This window comes from Octopus bimaculoides, chromosome 20 (assembly GCF_046866305.1).
Source record: "Octopus bimaculoides isolate indiv1 chromosome 20, ASM4686630v1, whole genome shotgun sequence".
Taxonomy (NCBI): Eukaryota; Metazoa; Mollusca; class Cephalopoda; order Octopoda; family Octopodidae; genus Octopus; species Octopus bimaculoides.
Genome location: NC_142947.1, coordinates 41937500 through 41958782, shown reverse-complemented (window position 1 = coordinate 41958782; position 21283 = coordinate 41937500). Strand labels below are relative to the sequence as shown.

At 35.4% G+C, this 21283-nt stretch overlaps 2 protein-coding genes across 8 annotated transcripts in view; one reads left to right on the top strand and one right to left on the bottom strand.

The window, feature by feature from the left end:
* The window catches only part of LOC106874156 (uncharacterized), a 67369-nt gene that overhangs the window by 19996 nt on the left and 26090 nt on the right, over nt 1-21283 (top strand). The gene's annotated exons all lie outside the window — the stretch shown is intronic.
* LOC106878766 (short-chain collagen C4) overlaps nt 1-21283 on the bottom strand; it is a 54792-nt gene that overhangs the window by 25161 nt on the left and 8348 nt on the right. For 3 of the 7 annotated variants that reach the window (XM_014921781.3, XM_089338434.1, XM_052975016.2), the window contains exons 2-3: nt 17327-17436; nt 9597-12751 (exon numbers count right to left, since the gene is read on the bottom strand). The exons of 1 other annotated variant lie outside the window; for it this stretch is intronic. In XM_014921781.3, the coding sequence (XP_014777267.1) occupies nt 9746-12034 (2289 nt within the window). In that variant the 5' untranslated portion in view covers nt 12035-12751; nt 17327-17436 and the 3' untranslated portion in view covers nt 9597-9745. Of the gene's footprint in view, nt 1-9596; nt 12752-17326; nt 17437-21283 lie in introns of those variants that run through there. 3 more of the 7 variants (XM_014921782.3, XM_089338435.1, XM_089338436.1) reach the window with 1 other exon arrangement.

Below are 21283 nucleotides of genomic sequence, written 5' to 3'. Positions count from 1 at the left end.
CTCTCAGCATAGATACATATTTGTACGAGCTTTATACTTGTATGGTTAGATGTATATGCATGCAGACACGCAATTACGCAAGCGTACGCACACGCATTCGTAAATTCGAACATTTTACCACAGCAGCAGATTCTAAATAGTTATCTCCCCTGTGTGAAGTCTGTTTTTATTTATTTTTTACTAAATAACGTTCAAGGGGTGTAATTCAGAATAAGGGAAGCAACTATAGACCTGACTGCGGCAAGATTAACTCGCAAGCAATTTTTCAGTGCAAGACAAGAAAGATGTGTTGTCAGCGCTGAGACACAAAGGTACGAAAGCTGTCCAATGAGGCCAAGTAACAAAAGCATAACAAAGTCACAGTTCGGTTTTTATTAGACCATAATTGACACGTGTTACTTGAATTCGACCAGATCTGTGCATCTTTTCAGAAGCACTTAGCTCGACTATTTGGAATAGGTGGCGATAGAATTGTCTTCAGTGGATACCTCTACCGAGGTGCGTTTCTCGGCGTAAAATGCGGAGCTACGAAAAGCTAATAACAGTAATATGGAAAGCAATGGTTAGCAATGAGGTGGGCGTAGAATCGCCCAGTGTGAATAGTCCGCCCTAAAAGCTTTACTTTTGTATGCCAGGCTTATTTGGAGACCTTTTACCAAACATTTACGATAACTAACAACAGAACAGGACGATTTCTTGAACAATGAGTCGAGGAGCGTTGGCATTGCTAAAAAGGATCCAAGCAAAGGAGTTCAGGATCTTTGGGGTTTGACGGGCAACATTTTTTTTTGTAGTGTTTTTGGTACCGAAACACTTTCAAACTTCGAATATTTGTATATTTTGTGGTATAGAACAGATAAAAAAATTTGTATTCGAGGTTATTTTATGTAAAAAAAATTGTCGTATTTCGGTAATTTCAACCATTCACTGACGTCTATTGAGATGAAAACAATTAATGCCGTAACGGTGTCATGGGATCTTTTCCCTTGAATAAAATTAGTCCCGTTGTTTGTCAACAACAACTACCTGTGTTACACTTATTTATGACATCGTTCGTGCGTTTGTACTGGTTTTAGCTTTAGGGTTTTAGGGTTAGGGTTTTAGAGTTAGGGTTAGTTTTAGGATTACGGTTAGGGTTATGACTGTTTTTGCCATAACCTTAACTCTAACCCTATAACTCATAACCATAACCCTAACCCTAAAACCCTAACCCCTTACTAGGGAATAATGATATAATTAAATAGGGAATAACACACTTGACACCGAACAGCAGTAACTGTATTCAGCTGAATAGACATCAGTGATTGGTTGAAATTACAGAAATACGACAACTTTAGCATGAAATAACTTGCGATGTACAATTTTTTGTTAAGAAGGTTAAGAGAAGAAGTTGTTTTATATGACACATTCTACCAGTGTCCCAAGTTTAAAAGTGTTTCGTTAAGAAAACAAATGTTGCCCGTCAAACCCCAAAGATCCGAGGATCACATTGATAAATTTTCGGCTGATAACTCTGCTAAATGTAAACATCAAAATTTATTGCTAATGTATTAACAAAGGAGTTGTCGTTTGTCATCGATGGTCTGATTGGTGATGTACAGGTGCACAGTGTGCCAAATGTCCGATGTTGAAGTGATTGCAGAGCAACATCAAGTGAAGTATTTTACTCAAGAACACAACACATCACCTGATCCAGGATCGAAACCATCATTTTGCAACAGTAAGTGCAATACCTTAACCACAAGGTCGTGTGTCCTTACATGGATGTAACAATTAATAAATGAACCCCCATTGGCTTTTGATGATGAGTAGTATTCAGATATTTGATCAACTGAACTACCTGTTCATTGAATTAGTAAGAGACTGAGTATTCTACACACACACACATGTGGCGTTAATGTAGCTCTCAAGTAGAATTAGCATGATGTGAGTATGTGAACAAGCTAGATTATTGAATTACAAGGACAATCTATTTGACATACTTCCACAAAGTTATCGTATACCTATAATTTCACTCACAGAGCTTGAATCAACCCGAGTCAATAATAAAAGATGCTTACCCAAAATGTTACACAGTGAAATCAAACCTAGAACTTCATAATAAAGCCAGTTATCTTCCATTTTCATGTTATATTAGTCTTGTGTGTGTGTGCACAAGTGCATGTGTGCATGTGTCTATATTTTTCAAGTTCTTGCATGCATGCATGCATGTGTCTATATTTTTCAAGTTCTTGTTCTCCCATGAAAAGAATTCAGTCTCAGAAATGTTAAACCAATGGAAATTCACTACAACTCAATGCTGAAACAGTTCTGCTATTTACTACTGAGAGCCATCTCACCCTTGTTGTTTCAACATTTCATACACTGACATACCAGAATTAATGTGTAGTGGCACGAAATTATAGCTGCCATTGAGGAAATACTATTCTGCGCATGCGCAAGGGACTTCACCACCGGAAGCCCCTCGAGTGCGCATGCGTAGTAAAACTGGTACTTAAAGAGTGAGTTTCACTTTCTCAGACAGTTGCACGACAGACCTTCTACGCGACAACTCCTCACTCCTCAACGAAGCACTCTTCACCACGATGCCTTCGATGGTGATAGCTACTTGCTTCTCTGGCAGGCATCAAGGAAGCCCTTAACCTTCCAATACCAAACTACAACTTAATCAGCGGCTGCTAAGCTGAATGACAGGAATTGTGAAACCAAGCATCATCAAAAAAATAAAACTTATTTTTATTATGTTGTTGAATTGTTCTAATGTCTCTTCATATATAATGCTGTTGAAAAGTGATAGAGAGAGACTAAAGTCTCTATGACAACTATCAAACTTTTACAAATGTAATAGCTAGTTCAACAATACAGACAACAACCAAGGAATCTTTCATAACCCTTCTGGCAAAGAAAAAAAACAGACATGTTGGCCCATAATTCAGTCAACTATTGACGTTGCACAGCCCTCTTTCAGAATTCATATTTAAAATGAAATATCAATTTTAAAGAAAAGAACAAAAAATATTCCTGTTCAAAAAGATATTTTTTAAAAGGCTTCCTCAGAAAAAAATTGGTTGGCTCAATAAAATATTGAATAAAACTTTGCAAAATACATAAGGCTATAACTTCTTTAAATTTCAATGTCAACCCATTATGTAGGTACAAGTTTTTATTTGTGAGAGCAAGGGGAAAAGTTCCATTTCATTTGTAAAGTTTCTAAAAGTCATATTGAACACAAGCAGATATATTAGTGTAAATAAGCAAATCATGATTATGTAAGAATCCCACATGATACATAATTTAACAAACATGTTCTTGATATATTAGATGTAAAGTGATAGGTATGTATTTATATATAAAAAAATACAGAACACACACAAATATATATATATAGACACACATATATATATATATATGTATCTATATATATGTATATATATAGACACACACATATATATATATGTATCTATCTATATCTATATATATATATATATATATATATATACACATAAATCATGATTATATAGCATATTCGCTTAGATTTATATTACTCATATGCAAAAGCAGCTCACACAGTTCAAATGCAATGCTTACATATGAACATTCAGGCAGGCATTCTTAATATGTGCAACTCTATAAGTAAAGCAAATAAATATCAGATAATGACTTCACAAAGCTCTCTTTTAGAATTCAAACCCAAAACAAACCAGACCTAATGTCAGTTAACAAAAAAAATCAACACATAGATATATACATATATGCACATATATGTCATCATCATCATCATCATCGTTTAACGTCCGCTTTCCATGCTAGCATGGGTTGGACGATTTGACTGAGGACTGGTGAAACCGGATGGCAACACCAGGCTCCAGTCTGATTTGGCAGAGTTTCTACAGCTGGATGCCCTTCCTAACGCCAACCACTCAGAGAGTGTAGTGGGTGCTTTTACGTGTCACCCGCACGAAAACGGCCACGCTCGAAATGGTGTCTTTTATGTGCCACCCGCACAAGCCAGTCCAGGGGCACTGGCAACGATCTCGCTCGAAAATCCTACAGGAGCCAGTCAGGCGGTACTGGCAACGGCCACGCTCAAAATGGTGCATCTCATGTGCCAACCGCACAAGAACCAGTCCAGGGGCACTGGCAACGATCTTACTTGGCTTGCCGGGTCTTCTCACGCACAGCCCATTTCCAAAGGTCTCGGTCCGTAGTCATCGCCTCGGTGAGGCCCAATGTACGAAGGTCTTGCCTCACCACCTCAGCCCAGGTCTTCCTGGGCCTACCTCTTCCACGGGTTCCCTCAACTGTTAGGGTGTGGCACTTTTTCACGCAGCTATCCTCCTCCATTCTCACCACATGCATATATATTTATGCATGTATATACATGCATAAATATATAGAGAAGGAAACCATGATGGTCCTCTGGAGGACATTCATCCTCAGCCGCCTGGATTATTGCTCCCAGCTATGGTCACCCCACAGTGTAAAATTAACAGTGAACCTTGGAGCAATCCAGCGAAGCTTCACAAAGATCATCTCATTGCAACAGCTCAGCCACTAGGATAAGCTGAAACAGCTAATACTCTACCCTCTGGAGCAAAGGTGAGAGAGATATGCAATAATATACATTTGGAAGATCCTGGAAGGGATTGTGCCAAATTTTGGCATTGAAAGCTACACAAATGCCAGAACGGGTTGCCACTGCGTAGTGCCAAGGATCCCAGCAATGCAACTGAGCTTCAGGACCAGTTACAGCAACAGTTTGGGTTTCAGGGGCCCACAGCTTTTTAATATTCTCCGAAAAAGCCCGAGGGACCTGCACAAAGTGGATGTAGGTGTTTTCAAATCAAAACTGAATCTCTTCCTGTTGAGAGTCCCAGATGAACCTACCTTGCGGCAGGAGGTGCAAATGAGGGTAGCAACATCAAACTCGCTTATTCACCAAATGCCACATATCAGAGGAGGCTCTTAATAATAGCAGTATAGCAAAACAGTGGTGCCCCAGCATGGCTACAGCTTTGAGCTGAAACTAATGATGTTTTCTTTTTTTAAATAAATACGTATATATGTATATATTTTTGTGTATATATATGTGTGTATGCCATATTTTTATAATGTTATATCTCCTTTATATCATTACATCCTTTAAGATTTTTTGTAACGTTGAAATTTTTTTATATCTCTTTAACTCTTTTACTTGTTTCAGTCATTTGACTGCGGCCATGCTGGAGCACCGCCTTTAGTCGAACAAATCGACCCCGGGACTTATTCTTTGTAAGCCTAGTACTTATTCTATCGGTCTCTTTTGCCGAACCACTAAGTGACGGGGACATAAATACACCAGCATCGGTTGTCAAGCAATGCTAGGGGGGACAAACACACATACATATATACGACGGGCTTCTTTCAGTTTCCGTCTACCAAATCCACTCACAAGGCTTTGGTCGGCCCGAGGCTATAGTAGAAGACACTTGCCCAAGATGCCACGCAATGGGACTGAACCCAGAACCATGTGGTTGGTAAGCAAGCTACCTACCACACAGCCACTCCTGCGCCCTATAGAACCAATCATCTAATTTTCTTGCCTATGATCTCCAGTTTCCAATCGATAGAAAATGTGTACCTCTTTCCTGGATGAATTCTAAGTGTATTTTGGGTCCATTGTCTGAATGGTTTTATCATAACCACCTTAAAGTTTTTCTAAGCTGAAGTATTATAAAACTTCTATTTAATATAAAATTAATCTTTTTTAGTGCTTAAATTGGTCTTTATATCATTCTTATTTTTCCCGGTCCTCGTATCCCTTTCTAAATTTTAAAATTTTATTATGCAAAATATAATATATAAATTTTGCTATACTTTGGTTATATCATTTTTACCTCCTGTACCCTTAATGCCCATTTAAATCTCATTGTAATATCCTTTGTTTTCTATTGTAGACCCCTTTAACTGATAATAAAAGAGTTTATGCCATCTCTACCCTCCCTCTTTCTGGGCATTTACCATTATCTGACTGACTTGAGATCTGTTTGATTATGTGGTCAAGGAAATTTATAGCCATAGTGAATTAACGTTTGGGTGAATATCTGACAGTATTTAATTTATTATCAGCAGCTAGAACTTAACTGTCAACTCCTATTGGTTTTAATTTTTAATAGACACAGTATACTAGCAGCATTAGATCTTTTTGATGGTGATAAGGGGATAGATAAAAATTGTAGCTAAATTACCATCTTATGGCCCCCACATTGTTATCTTCTTCAGCCACTTCAAATTGCAGTAGAGGTATATGTTTCTATCTAAGTTTACTCTGCTACAATAGTGGCAGCATGGAATTCTTTCATTCTCTAGTTCTGATTAAACATTTGCAAAAATTATAATGGAGTATCCTGTTTGTTGAAAACTGATATTTTTTACATCCAAAGATGGCAGTGTATTTCAAACTGATATAATGCTTGCATTGTTCAATTAAATGGAGCCACCTGAAACAGCCGTAATGCATTAATATCTTAACAACCTTGTTACTTATTTGCTTTCCATTCACTTTATTTCAAGCTGTGTGGATAATACCAGACTAACTTGGTGCCTCAACTTAAGTACCTAATTCAACTGAATCTTACTTATATATATATATATATATATATATATACACACACACACACACACACACACACACACACACATACAAACATACATGCACAAATTATAGATAGATATAACTACACGCAAACATGCATGTTATATTCACATATTTCATTTTTATATTTGTTTGCCCAGGATTCTTGATGTGAAATCCTGACTTAAAACAAGTTTTTATATCATGCGGTTATTTTGCCATTAAATACACATGGGCTGCACCTATACTGCTTCTTTTTATTATTATTAGTGAACTAGTTAAACAATAGCTTAATTAATTATTTGATATCTCAGCAAATTGAGTAGTTTGTCAGAGCCTATTCATTACCATTCATGACTTCATGAAAGACAAGTCTTTCATTCTTCCGGTCAGTTGTGATGTATCCAGACTATATACATTTATTCTTTATTTTACATATACATCTTGGAATGTGTGTGTGTGTTCACATGTTAAAGTGCACATAGGCCATGTATGCACATAATGAAGTGCAAACAGAACATATGTGCATACACAAGTTTGCATGACATTCATTCCAGTGATTCAGGTATTTGGGTGTGTCACAGACCAGTACTTCTGTACATCCTTTTCATTCATTTCTCCCAAGGAATTTCTAAATCTATCCATGCAAGCACTGGATATATGCTTTGCATTAATTATTCTAACCCATTGCATTCTGAGTTCAAATCCCAGAAGGCTCAACTTCCAGTCTTGGTAAATGAAATACCAGTCAAGTACTGAAATTGGTATAATCAACTACTTTTCTCCCTCTTATTTCTGGCCTTGTACTTGTTTTAGGAACAATTTTAATATGCTTCTAGGTATGTATAAGTGTGGAAGATAGTGCAGAAGAATTAGCAACAATTTTACCATCACATGAACTTGAATATATATATAAACATACATATCATTACCATCATTTAATAACCATTGTCCATGCTGGTATTGGTTGGATGGTTTGATTAGGGCTGGTATGCTGAGGGGCTGTACCAGACTCCAATCTGATTTGGCATAGCTTCTACAGCTGGATGCTCTTCTTAATGCCAACCTCTCTAAGAGTATGATGGATGCTTTTACATGCCCCCAGCATGGGTGCCAGTTGCATGTCACCAGTATCTGCCACAACTACAATTTCAGTTGGCTCAATGGGTCATCTAGCCCTACCACCACTATATATATTATACACACACACACATGCTTGTGTTCATGTGTATGCTTAAGCATATAAACATGTGTTCTAATGCATGCATACAAAAGTATGTGAATGTGTGTGTGTAGTTTTACACACACACACACACACACATATATATATATATATATATATATATATATATATATATATATATATATATACATATATATATATATATATATACATATACATATATATATATATATATATATATATACATACACATAAATTTAAATACAGTGTACATTTAAACACATCAGAGATGTCCATAAAAGGACATCTAACCCGCTAGAAGGAGCAGTCCACACCACAATTAGGGATAATTTCGTAAGAGAATGAAAAATAAAAACATTTACCATCTATTTTCTGAACCAATGGTTTCAAGCTATATTTAGCAAAATAAAATAAAATATTTTGCAAGGTCAGCTATCATCAGCAGAAAAGCCAAGATTAACATATAAACACGAGGCACTACATAGAAACAAGACTAATTTTTTCTTTTCGCTAGACCACTGGTAGCAAATAGAATTTCTAAAATTTTTTTTGCTACCCTCAGATTTATTAATATATATATATATACATAGAGAGAGAGATAGATTTGTATAACTGTGTGTAAATGTATATAGATATATATAGGTACATGTATGTATATGCATGTGGATAGATGTATGTGTGTACATGAATAGGAGTAAGCGAGAAGGAATTAGTACAATAATATTTAGAAAGCAGAGTCATCGAACATTGATGTAGTTAGATACCAAAATGTCTAAAAGAGGAACAAACAATACACTTACTCACACATACACACATAAGCATGCACACACACACACGCGCAAAATCTACATACACAGACACTGACCAAGCAACACATAAGAAAAATCTCATACCAAACTGCAACACATATATGCCCATATATTCACACACATACACACCTAAAAACTATAAGCACAGGAGTGGCTGTGTGGTAAGTAGCTTGCTTACCAACCACATGGTTCCGGGTTCAGTCCCACTGCATGGCACCTTGGGCAAGTGTCTTCTACTATAGCCTCGGGCCGACCAAAGCCTTGTGAGTGGATTTGGTAGACAGAAACAGAAAGAAGCCCGTCGTATATATGTATATATATATATATATATATATATATATGTGTGTGTGTGTTTGTGTGTCTGTGTTTGTCCCCCCACCATCGCTTGATAACCGATGCTGGTGTGTTTACGTCCCCGTAACTTAGCGGTCCGGCAAAAAGAGACCGATAGAATAAGTACTAGGCTTACAAAGAATAAGTCCTGGGGTTGATTTTCTCGACTAAAGGCGGTGCTCCAGCATGGCCGCAATCAAATAACTGAAACAAGTAAAAGAGTAAAAGAGTAAAAGAATATGCAATAACAGAACACTGTATATACTGTTTGGATTATCATGATAGACCTGGAGCAATGAGAGTACATCATGGAAGAAGTCATGGCAATGAAAGGACTAACAAACAATTAGTTTTACAATTGATAAGTTAATTAGTTAACGAGTTGTTACAAACAATAATGGTTTCTCATGACCAGTCAATTACATCATACTCAATTGACACTTTATTTTATCAACCCCAGAGGGGTGAAAGATAAGTTAACCTTAACAGGATCTGAACCCAGAATGTAAAGAGCTAGGACGAATACTGCAGCATATTTTTTTTCCCTGACACTAACAATTCTACTAGCTCACACCCTTAGTTGACTAATAATAATAATAATAATAATAATAATAATAATAATAATAAAAAGGCAAAATGGCACCAATGTGATTGTTTTTTATTGGCAAAATGACCCTCTCAAGATACAACATATATATATATACATAGTTATATATTCATATATACATATACTTTTATAGACACATACAAATATACATACACACATGGATGTGCGTGTGTACACATTTAAGCTAAAGGTACATGTGAATGAGTTTTTTTGTGAGCATTGAGGGGTCCAGACTGAGAAAATGCTTTTGGACATTGATCACATTTATATGGTCGTTCCCCTGAATGTGTCCGTTTGTGAACTCTTAAATTACTCGAGGTAGTGAAAGCTTTGAAACATATGTCGCATGCAAATGGTTGTTCTCCAGAATGAGTCCGCATATGGACAGTTCTATTGCTAGATGTTGAAAATGCTTTTTCACAGATGTCACATTCATAAGGTCTTTCTCCCGAATGAATAGTCATGTGCTCGGTCAAATTGCCTGATGTTGAGAATGCTTTAAAACATATTTCACACTTATATGGCTGCTCACCAGAATGAACTCTTTTGTGGACTGAAAGATTACTAGATGTGGAAAAGGTCTTAGAACAAGTGTCACAGCTATATGGACGTTCGTCTGTGTGTGAACGCATATGAACAGTCAGATGACTGGAACGGGAAAAAGGTTTTTGGCAAACATCACATTGAAAGGGTTTGTCACCAGTGTGTTTCTTTAGGTGACGTGTCAACTCAAAGTACTTAGGGAAAATCTCGTTGCAATAGTCACATTCAAAACTGCGTTCAACTGAATGAATCTTGAGATGTTCTGAAAGGTAGCGTGCTTGGGAAAAGGCTTTAGGGCAGATATCACACTGGAAATCTCTGAGTTGACCTGAGTGAGTTCGCATGTGAACTGTCCGATTACTTGATGTGGTGAAAGCTTTTGGGCACATTGTACATTTGAATGGGTGTTCTCCTGAATGGATTCTCATGTGTACTTTACGATTACTAGATCGAGAGAATCGCTTGTGGCAAATCTCACACTCAAATGGTCTTTCACCAGAATGAGTGGTCAGATGTTCAGTCAAGTTACTTGATGTTGAAAATGCTTTCAGACATATCCCGCATTTATAGGGTTGCTCACCTGAATGAACTCTTTTATGAACCGACAAATTGCTTGAAGTGGAAAACCATTTGTGACATGACTTGCACTCATATGGACCTTTCAAAGAGAATGTAGCTTTCTTAACCATATTCATCTGCTGGTTATTCATATTATCCTTTGCTTGTTGAACATTTTGTTGAATGATGTGACTGGGAGAAGATTTGACGGTGTCAGTGCTTGTTGTACAAGAATCAGAATTAGTTGTCTGAACATGTTCAGAGCAGTTAGTAGCAGGAGAATGCATGATAGTATGTGTGGAAGAAGAATTATGAGAATTAGCTGAAGAGCAAGCAGGATGTGATATAGGATTAACAGAGCTGTCTAATGTGGATAAAGTGGTGCAGTGTTCACTTCCATTTGAGCTGAATGTTGCTGTGGTTGTGATGCCTGTTGTATTATTTGTTGTTGTTGTTGGCACTCTCTCTAAACATTTTGAATTAAGACTGGTATTGTTGTGCTGGTTGCTGACCGGTGGATACAAAAATTGAGGCTTCATCATCTCACCACCACTGATTTTGGGAGGGAGATAATCGGGGTGTGGACTTTTTGAAGTTTCAGTCATTGGAGGAGGTCTCAACATGTGATCAACGTTATCAGGGTTAGGAACTACCAAATCTTTGGAGCTCAGTAAATCATTAGTGTCACATCCTAACATCATACTGTCTTGAGGTATTATGTTCTTTGAAGATCTGCCCAAATCATGTTCATGATGGAAAATACCCTTTGACCGGAGATAATCACTTTCTTGAGGATGCAGGGAATTTTTTGTCCTCAACAGATCAGAACCAAGCATGGATAAATTCTTTGATTTCAAGGTTTCATTTGAGTCATGTGGCATGATCCCTTTCAGGTTCATGAGTTCAGGAGTGTTATGAGGTACAAACCCTTTCATTCTCATGGATTCATTTAAGTCTTTGTTCAGTTGATTACAAGGTCTTTGTATATTGCAGTTGTCAGGTGAGAATATCATTCCTTTTGGTCTAAAAAAGTCATTCTCATAAGCAGGCATATTCTTATGCCTTGTGTGCTCATTTGTTAAAGTTATCATGCTCCTTGACTTAAACAATTCATTCTCCTGAGCAGCCATCATGCCTCGAGCACGCTGATAATCATTTTCAGGATTTACTACATTCCTGGGTCTAAAGAGACTATCAGGAGGAATCATACCTCGAGATCGAAACCAGTCACTGTCTAGCGCCATTAAGCTTCTTGACCGGAAGAGGTCACTTTCAGATGCCATAATTGCTTTCGGCCTCAAGAAGTCCTCATCTGTAGACAAAGTACCACAGTAAGATTTTAAAAAGCCTTCTTGTGGAGACAGCATGGATTAACTTTCCACCAACACACATTTATAACAATAAGTAAACTTATAAATTTTCTTTCTCTCAACTTGCTTTTGTTATTTGTGATATGTGTATGATTCTGTGAAAGTGTATGTACATAGAAAAAGACCACGTGAGAGATATTCTATTTAACCACCACTTGAGCTCCTCAATGCAACAGTAGCTTCTCTACTGATTATGAACAAATCTTAGGACAGCATATCCGATCTGGAATAGAGAATTGTAAGAGAGAGGTGGAGGGGTTTAGTGGAAGGTAAAATAAGAAAAATATGATGATTTTTTTTTTTTTTGTGAAAATATTTTCTTTTGACAGCAGTTATTAATATAGTCAGTAGTATAGAGTGGACATGAGATATTCCACATGCAAAACAAATTTGTTTCCACCATCAAGGTACATCTCCAATTAGAATGAAATATTTTTCAAACTCCTCTGTAGTACAATTAAATGTCAACAAACCAACACCACCATGTATGGTGACAATGAAAATTTGTATTTATAAATTTACAAAATTCACTGGTTACATTTCTGTTACCATCTTCCGATCAAAAAGCAAAGGACTAAAATTCTGGTTGTTTGTTTGAATTGATGCAATGTGAATATTGGTCATTAGCAAAACAATTATTGTGCTATTGTGTTTCATGATAACCATGAAGTATTCTGTTGCTGGCAAGACAAGTGTCAATTTTCACAGCTCACCCTGCAAATAGAAGATATTCCTTTAAAAAAAATCAAATAACAGGTAGTTTTTAATCAGTATTCCAAAACAAAACACCTTTAACTCTTTAGCATTTAAACCAACCATATCCAGCCCAAATATTCTATATATTTCATGCTCAAACTGGCCAGATCTTGCCTCTCACACCATCCCTACAATGTCATTATAAAAATATACAACCACATTATCAAAATCTCATTGTTACAAGACAACAGATAATGAATTCACAACAATGTGAATAAATAAGTTTATTTGAAAAAGTAATCTGAATGCTAAAGGGTTAAATATAAAAATCATTTTAAATTTAAAATGTCTCTTCTGGCAAACACAGTTCTTGGTTCTGCTTTTATGATGTTCTTCAGACAAGAGACAGTTAATCCACTGGTTTCAGGTTCAGTCCTACTACACAGTACAATGGACAATCTGCCTTTCACACTGAGGGAGAGACCCTCAAAGATAAAGCTCTCTGAACTTTGCCCAGCCCATTCTTATTCTAACTACACTTTCAGAACTTCCTCCTCCTCTCCTCTGCTAACTTGGTTTCCTAGGTAACAGAAGCTATCTACTACTTCTAATGATCCCACCAAGCATCTGAAAAACTCTACTGTCTGCGCATTTTTAGTGCTTATTGTACCCACACATTTTCCACACCCAAAGACTATTTTCTCTGTTAACCTTCTTGTGATACCGCTACACCTCTTATGTGTCCAAAGCTTACACTGGGTACAATGTATGTAGTTTCTACCAACACCCTTCTTATATATTAAGCAAGGCCATCTCCCTGAAAGGACTTATGATTTGTCAGTTTTCCTATTTACTAGGACTTTGGTTTTTACAAAATTAACTCTAAGGCCCTTAGATTTCAGGCCTTGCTTCCATACCTGAAATTTCTTCCCAAGGTCAGGTAGTGATTCAGCTATAAAAATAAAGTGTAGAGGAGCTCTACAGTGTAGAGGAGCTCTCAAGGGCAGCCAACTTAAAAATGAAAGGACAAAATTTAAAAGACAACCACTCAGTAAACAAGACAATCTGAATGCCAAAAATATTTTGAATCACATTGATAACTCCAACTAAAAGATACCCATCCTATCAGCCAGCCACATAAGAGAAATGTCTAACAGAATGTTATCAACTGACATTGTAATATATACTCAATGTCTCTTTCACTTTGTTCATAGAATTACCTTGTATGTGATCACATTTACTATTAACTCTCACTCTCTCTACATACATATCTTATACATAAATGACAATTTCTCTCTGTTGATCTGTCTGTTACCATCTTGCTATATACACCAGTAAACCAATCTTGACGAAACTTTGCATACATGTTAAACTAACTTCTAATTCAATTATAGGCTAATTGGATTTTAATAAAAATCCATAATGGGACCTTAGCGGGGTTGGGCTGTTATTTGATGAAATGAAATGGGGGCAAGAGTGTTAGTATGAGGGAAATGTGGTGGCATAGTAAGTGTGGCTGACATCAAGGAAGGGGAGAACAACGTTGTGTAAATGAAAAATATGGAGTCGCAGAGGGATGGTGATGTTAATATACCTGTCATTCAGGTATATATACACAATGCTGCATACATACTTCTTTAAATACATAGACACAAGCATACACATGCAAGCACACACACACACAAATAAGTAACTTTTAAAACACCAAGAAAGGGAAAGAAAGATGAGTGTTAGGAATACATAGCTTTTAGGAAAGAGGGGATAGGTGGCTTTTCTGCTGTCTATCGTAAAGAAACACACTCAGACACACACACACACACATACATATCTACTACACACTATTTCAAACTTGTGATTACTTGTGTGTGTTTGTTAAGTGTGTGTATGTGTGAGTGAGTGTGTGATTGTGTACATGTGTGTGTGTGTGTCACGTCTTATAACTGTCTGTCTCTCTACTTTTGCAGGGTCTTTCCTGTTGCTGTCACATACTGTGAAATTTTAAAATTACGTCAAAATTTTCAAATTTGGTATATTGAACTAGTTTTCCATGTTAAATCCAATTTTGTTATTTATTTGTTCCAGAAAAATTGCAAAATCATGTTACTGAAGTTTAAAGTTTAATCAATTTTACCTAATCAGAAAACAAGCTGGCATTTTCTGCATGATAGCTGTCTGTCACAAAATGAAAGTAAAATCATTGCGAGGAGGAATTTTTATTAAACAAACAAAAGCAAAGCACTACGATGACCAAAGTTGTAAGAAATTATGAAGTTCTAATAAATTTTAATGAATAAAGTGATGTGAAATAGTGAAACAGACATGTAAATAATTCAAAAAGGAAAAAAATTCTCAACAAAGGTTTTTTTGCAAAAAATTGCACAAATCTGTCCTTCCTGATCAAGAAGCCTATCTGTTGGGGAAGGCATGGTCTGACATGGAATAAACAAAAATTTATAAGGGACATATATTGTAAAAATTGCCTAGCAACAATGGGCTATTCAGCTCATATATATATATATATATATATATATATATATATATATATATATATGAATAATAACAATAAATGGAGCAAAACGCATATAAATAAATTCCAGCAGCTCTTACTTCTTTGGAGTAGAGTAGACATATATTTTGAAACATGTGTAGGAATTAAAGGAACTTTTATTTATATGCGTTTTGCTCCATTTATTGTTATCATTCATATCTACTCAAAATGCATCACTTCAACTTGGTATCTCTACCTATAAAACGGGTGTGATACCCTGGTATTTTTGTGTGATTTTTCTACCCATGGTAACTATTAACATATTTACATTGTCAAAGTTATTTTAAACTGAGATAATATTAATATATACATAAATTATATATATATATATATATATATATATATATATATATATACATACATACACACACATACATACATACATACACACAATACAGTATTTTGTGTTCTACACAACATCCACTTTTGAGTGGGGATATTTTACACACACATATAAGCATATATATATATATATATATATATATATATATATATCCTTTATTTGTTTCAGTCATTAGTCTGCAGCCATGCTGAGACTCCACCTTAAAGTGTTTAGTCAAATAAAACAGCCCTGGTACTTATTTTTTCAGTTTCTTTTCACCAAAGCACTAAGTAAAAAAAAAAACCAACATTAGTTGTAAAGCAGTGATGGGGGGGGGGGGGGGGGGTAAACAAAAACATAAAGATATACACGCATACAATTAGTTTCGTTCAGTTTCTATCTACAAAAACCACTCACAAGGCTTTGCTCACCCCAAGGCTATAGAAGACACTTGCCCAAGGTGCCACATAATAACATGCAAGAATAGAGAATTATATGTTATGTTTCAGATAGGTTTGTAAATTCCAAAATTCTGTTATGAATAAATCATGCATATTAATCAATCCCATATTTGATAGACTAAGACTCAACAGAAATATAGAAATTCAACACCAGTGCCATTAAGCTTCTTGGAATTTGCTAATCTATCCAAAATGTACATAAGCTAATTAAATAATGTCTAATTCTCTATTTTATTGTTCTTCTACGATACTCTGTGACCTTATACTGAATTTATTTTGGCATTTGAACTTTGGATTTACAAATTGGACATGTAGTGGGAAGTAAATCTATTGGCTTACATGGATTACAATGGTTTTTCACCAGTCAATTTAGTTAACAAAGTTTGATCCCTGCAGAGTACTTATAAAGTATTCAATTGCATGTTTAATTCCTTTTCCCTTAGATACCGGCCATGATGAATACCACAAGGTATTGAAAATATGTATTCGCCTTTATATATTTAATCCTTTATATTGAACACTCAATATTTCATATATTCAATAAGATATATTCCATACTTCATTTCATTGTACCATCCATTTTTATATTATATATATATTCCATATTCTATATATATTCCATATTCTATATCCCACATTAATTTTACAAGAATATACATAAAACATAAAAAACAGACTGAGTTGGAACTCTTTTAAATAAAATAATATATTCCTCTATACACGATCATACAAAACCCTTCTTTTGTATTTATTTTTACTCACATATATATATATATATATGGAGAGAGAGAGAAGTAGGGAGAGAGAAAATTTTGCAGATGTCACAGCTCATATACTTAATGTATGTCAATCAATGAACTAGTGTACATCAGTGTTGCTATTAAACAGCTTACATTATGTGTTCAAACTTCACATAGTCAATGATTGCTGTCGTATGTAGTGACATTGTATACACCAGTTGTCATTGAACAACTTACATCATCTGTTCACTGCACATATATTCAGTCATTGCTAAAACATAACTAGTAATCTAATGTACACCAATGTTGCCATTAAACAGTTTACAGTATGTGTTCACAAAACACACAGTCAATCATAACTGAGTCAGCCAGTGACCATTTACATCAGCACTGTCGTTAAACAATTTACACAATGTGTTCACAACTCACATAGTTAAGGATGTAATCTTTATTCATTGTCAAAACACTGATCATTTGATCAGTTTTATAACAGCTATTGAGAAGAGAGTCAATTTTCCTCACCCTGTTCTTGTTGTTTGTTGACCAAGGGCCAGTACCATATAGTAGCACTTAGATGACCAATGTGGCACCTTGTGTAATAATGCTGGTTCTTTCCATCTCTGTAGTTTTTTCTGAAGAGTAAAAGATATTGTAAAGGCATTTTCCAATGTTAAACATTTTCCAATGTTAAAGATCAAAATTCTGCAGAAAATCAAGGAGTTGAAATTTCAGCTGTGACAGATTTCATATTTTGTTTAATTTTCTTCCAATTGTTTTCAAACTTGGTATACCAATTTTAGTTAGTATGCTAATTATGTGTTATGGCAAGAATCATGACAGCCCCTGTGAGAATGGACTAGCTAAACTTGTATAAGTGGCAAAATGTATATTAAGCATAAATTATAATGCTTAATGTTACAAGATTCGCTTCTGTTTCAAATGTCAACTTCCATTTGAATTCCATACATAAACAAATAGCTTTTCTTCACATTCATAAAAATGTAATAAAGCAAAAAAAAGACAACAAAATGAGTAAATAATTTTTTAAAGTATTACGTAGTGCAAAAACAGTAATCCCTATCTAATAGAATTAAGTTTTCAAATTGTATTAGACTACAGTGAAATTATCTTGTCAATAATATCAACTCCCAACACAATTCTTCGCACATGGTCAGATGTATGTTGCATTATCAAGAGCATCAAGGAAGGAAAATATAAAAATATTAACTGAGGTGAATGAAAAGGGGTCCATTTGCTGACAGATGTGTCTGCAAAAAAATTCTACAGGGATGTGGGACATTCATTACTCTCTTTTAACTGAAATGTATTTAAGTTTTTTTTTTCTTTTTAATTGCTATGAAAGGGACACTAGAAACACTTAAGATGTCTATAAATGAATATAATGAAACAACAATATAGCAAAATTCAACTCTTCATATTGGTAAATGTAATTCGTTAATTCCCACCAAAGAATCTATTTTCAAATTCACTCAAGTGAAGATTCACTTGACAGTCTCATATCTTTTCCAATTTTTATTATCATCTTTTTCAAATGTATCATGGATTATTTTACTGATTACAGAATAAACTATAACAGAGTCTTTGTTCAATTCACGAGCATATTGTCAATTTACTCTAAAGTTTATGTATCATATCTATATGTATATATCATACCAATATGTGAAATACATATGCCAGCAGAAAAATGCATAGATGAAATTTCTTTCCTTTAACACCTCAAATGTAAGGCTTCTTCCCTGAAGACAGTGGTTCATCTCATTTTATGATTAAATCAATCTACAAACATCATTATGAACCTCTGAGGCCCCCAGAAACAGCTGTTAGATTTGTAATATTGTTCCTGATCCCCTCTAATTCCCTATATCATTTGTATTCTGTGCAAGTCAGACCCTTTTATATGTATACATATATACCACTTTTGCATTTCATGTATTTAATATACTTTATATATTGGTCTAACTTGCTTGTCCCTACATTTACTTATATATATATATATATATAAAGTAAAATCTGTAATCGTTACCAATATAACATAAGACTTCACCTCAAAGGATCACTGGTTAGATTCCTTAAGGATCGTTCTCATTGTTTATATTTCCAAAGTTTCAAATTTATACATTTAAAAATTTCCAAAGTTGAATTTCTCTTTTTTAAATGTATAAATTTGAAACTTTGGAAATATATATATATATATATATATATATATATATGTATATAAGTATGTATGTATACATACACACATATTACAGCATAAAAGCATTAAAGTATAAACACGCAAAAGAACCATTATCAGGTTAGATAATGACATTCATATTTTTAAACATTATGTTACATGAGTACAGGACGTAAGAAGAGAAAGGAGTAAAAAGGTGTTCAGAAAGTCTTTTGCAGCTGCTTCAAAATCAAATGCACAGATGGTGCATGTTCTGCACAGCAAGTAGTAACAATCTGTGCATCAGTGATCTAGTCCATCATCGGAATAAGCATGAAATATGGTAGTGATCTATTCCAGTGTTTGAAAAAGAATGAGAGCTATAGTAAAATAATTTCGTTTTGCTAAGTAATGCCGATACATTTTTTTTTCTCTTTCCAGTTTTTTCTTTCTCTCTCCATTTTTCCACCTTTCATGAAACATCAAAGACTTTTCGATTCTTCCCAAACGTCAAACTAATACACCTGCCTGTTGTTCCCCTCACCTGGCTTTTGTTTACTGTACATTTGACACACACACACACACATATACATATATATATGTGGGGAAAAAAGAAAAACAACCAAATTATCCAGTTACATACAGTCCTTAACAGAAAAAAGGTGTCAGTTACAACATCCATTGGAAGATCTTAGCCAAGTGCAAGCGTTACACCAACGGCAGTGGAAGGTGCGGTCTTTGTGATATGGAAAGATGGCTCATCTGGAAAAGCAGCTTAGATCCCGCTACATGTCTAAATTCAAGAACTGAACTTTTTAGATCATGTCCACGTATGGCTAAATATTTGTTACGTTTTTGTCTCCCCCCCTCCCACCATTGCTTGACAACTGATGTTGGTGTGTTTATGTCCCCGTAACTTAGCAGTTCAGCAATAAAGCCCAATAGAATAAGTACAAGGTTTACAAAGAATAAGTCCTGGGCTTGATTTGCTTAACTAAAGGCAGTTCTTCAGTCAAATAACTGAAACAAGTAAAAGAACATATATATATATATATATATACACACACACACACACACTCGTATGCATACATATATTAACATATTTCTACATCATCATCATCAGTGTTTAACGTCTATTTTCCATGCTAGCATGGGTTAGATGGTTTGACTGAGGTCTGGAGAGCCAGCGACTACATCAGGCTCCAATCTGATCTGGCAATGTTTCTACAGTTGGATGCTCTTCCTAACGCCAACCACTCCAAGAGTGTAGTGGGTGCTTTTTACGTGCCACCGGCACAGGAACCAGTCAGGCGGGCCTGGCATCGATCATGTTTGGATAGTGCTTTTTACATGCCACTGGCACAGGGGCCAGTTAGGGTGTACTGACATCAGCCACATTCAGATGGTGCTTTTTATGTGCCACCGGCATAGGAGCCAGTCTGGGGGTACTAGCATCGGACACGTTCAGTTAGTGGTTTCTACGTGCCATATATACATACATATATATATATACACAGATGTAGACACAGTAATGTATGCACACATATATACATACATTTATGCGTGTGTGTGTGTATATATATACATATGTAAGCAGTGCAAATGATTGCTCTTTTTTTTATTGATTAGCAGATATCAGCACTGATCAGCAAATAGTTTGTTCACTAAAATTATAAACAAAGCCATCCTCTTGTTTAGGAACAAAAGTCCAGGGTGCCTTTGGCTGGCGAGATAAACATGTTCAGATGTGGTGTCCCAGCACTCTTTGTATGAATGAGCCAAATGTGTTATCAGTATATTGTCATTGTAATAAGAAGTTGTTCTTTTATGATATACACAACGTAGACTAACATATTTCAGTCTGAATCTGCTTGAATATATTAAGAATAAATATGCATATCATTGTTTCAGATCTCACTCTACATCGTTATTTTTTTATATACACCTTACCACTGTCATCATTGTCTAACCTCCATCTTCCATGCTGGCCTGGATTGGATGGTTTGACAGGAACTGACCAGCTGGAGGCTGTCCAGACTCCAATTCTTGGTTTTGGCATGGTTTCTATGGCTGGATGCCTTTCCTAATGCCAACAACTTTACAGAGAATGCTGAGTGTTTTTTTTATGTGCTACCAGCAATACATACACACACACATACAAGTACGAAAATATATACACATTATATACACATTCATTCACCTCGCAATGTGCTTTATGGCACTTGAAACAACAGCAAGATCATTCCACCTTCTAACATTAAAAGCGTCCTTGATTGCTTGTTCCATTGTTAACCTTCTGCTTTTAA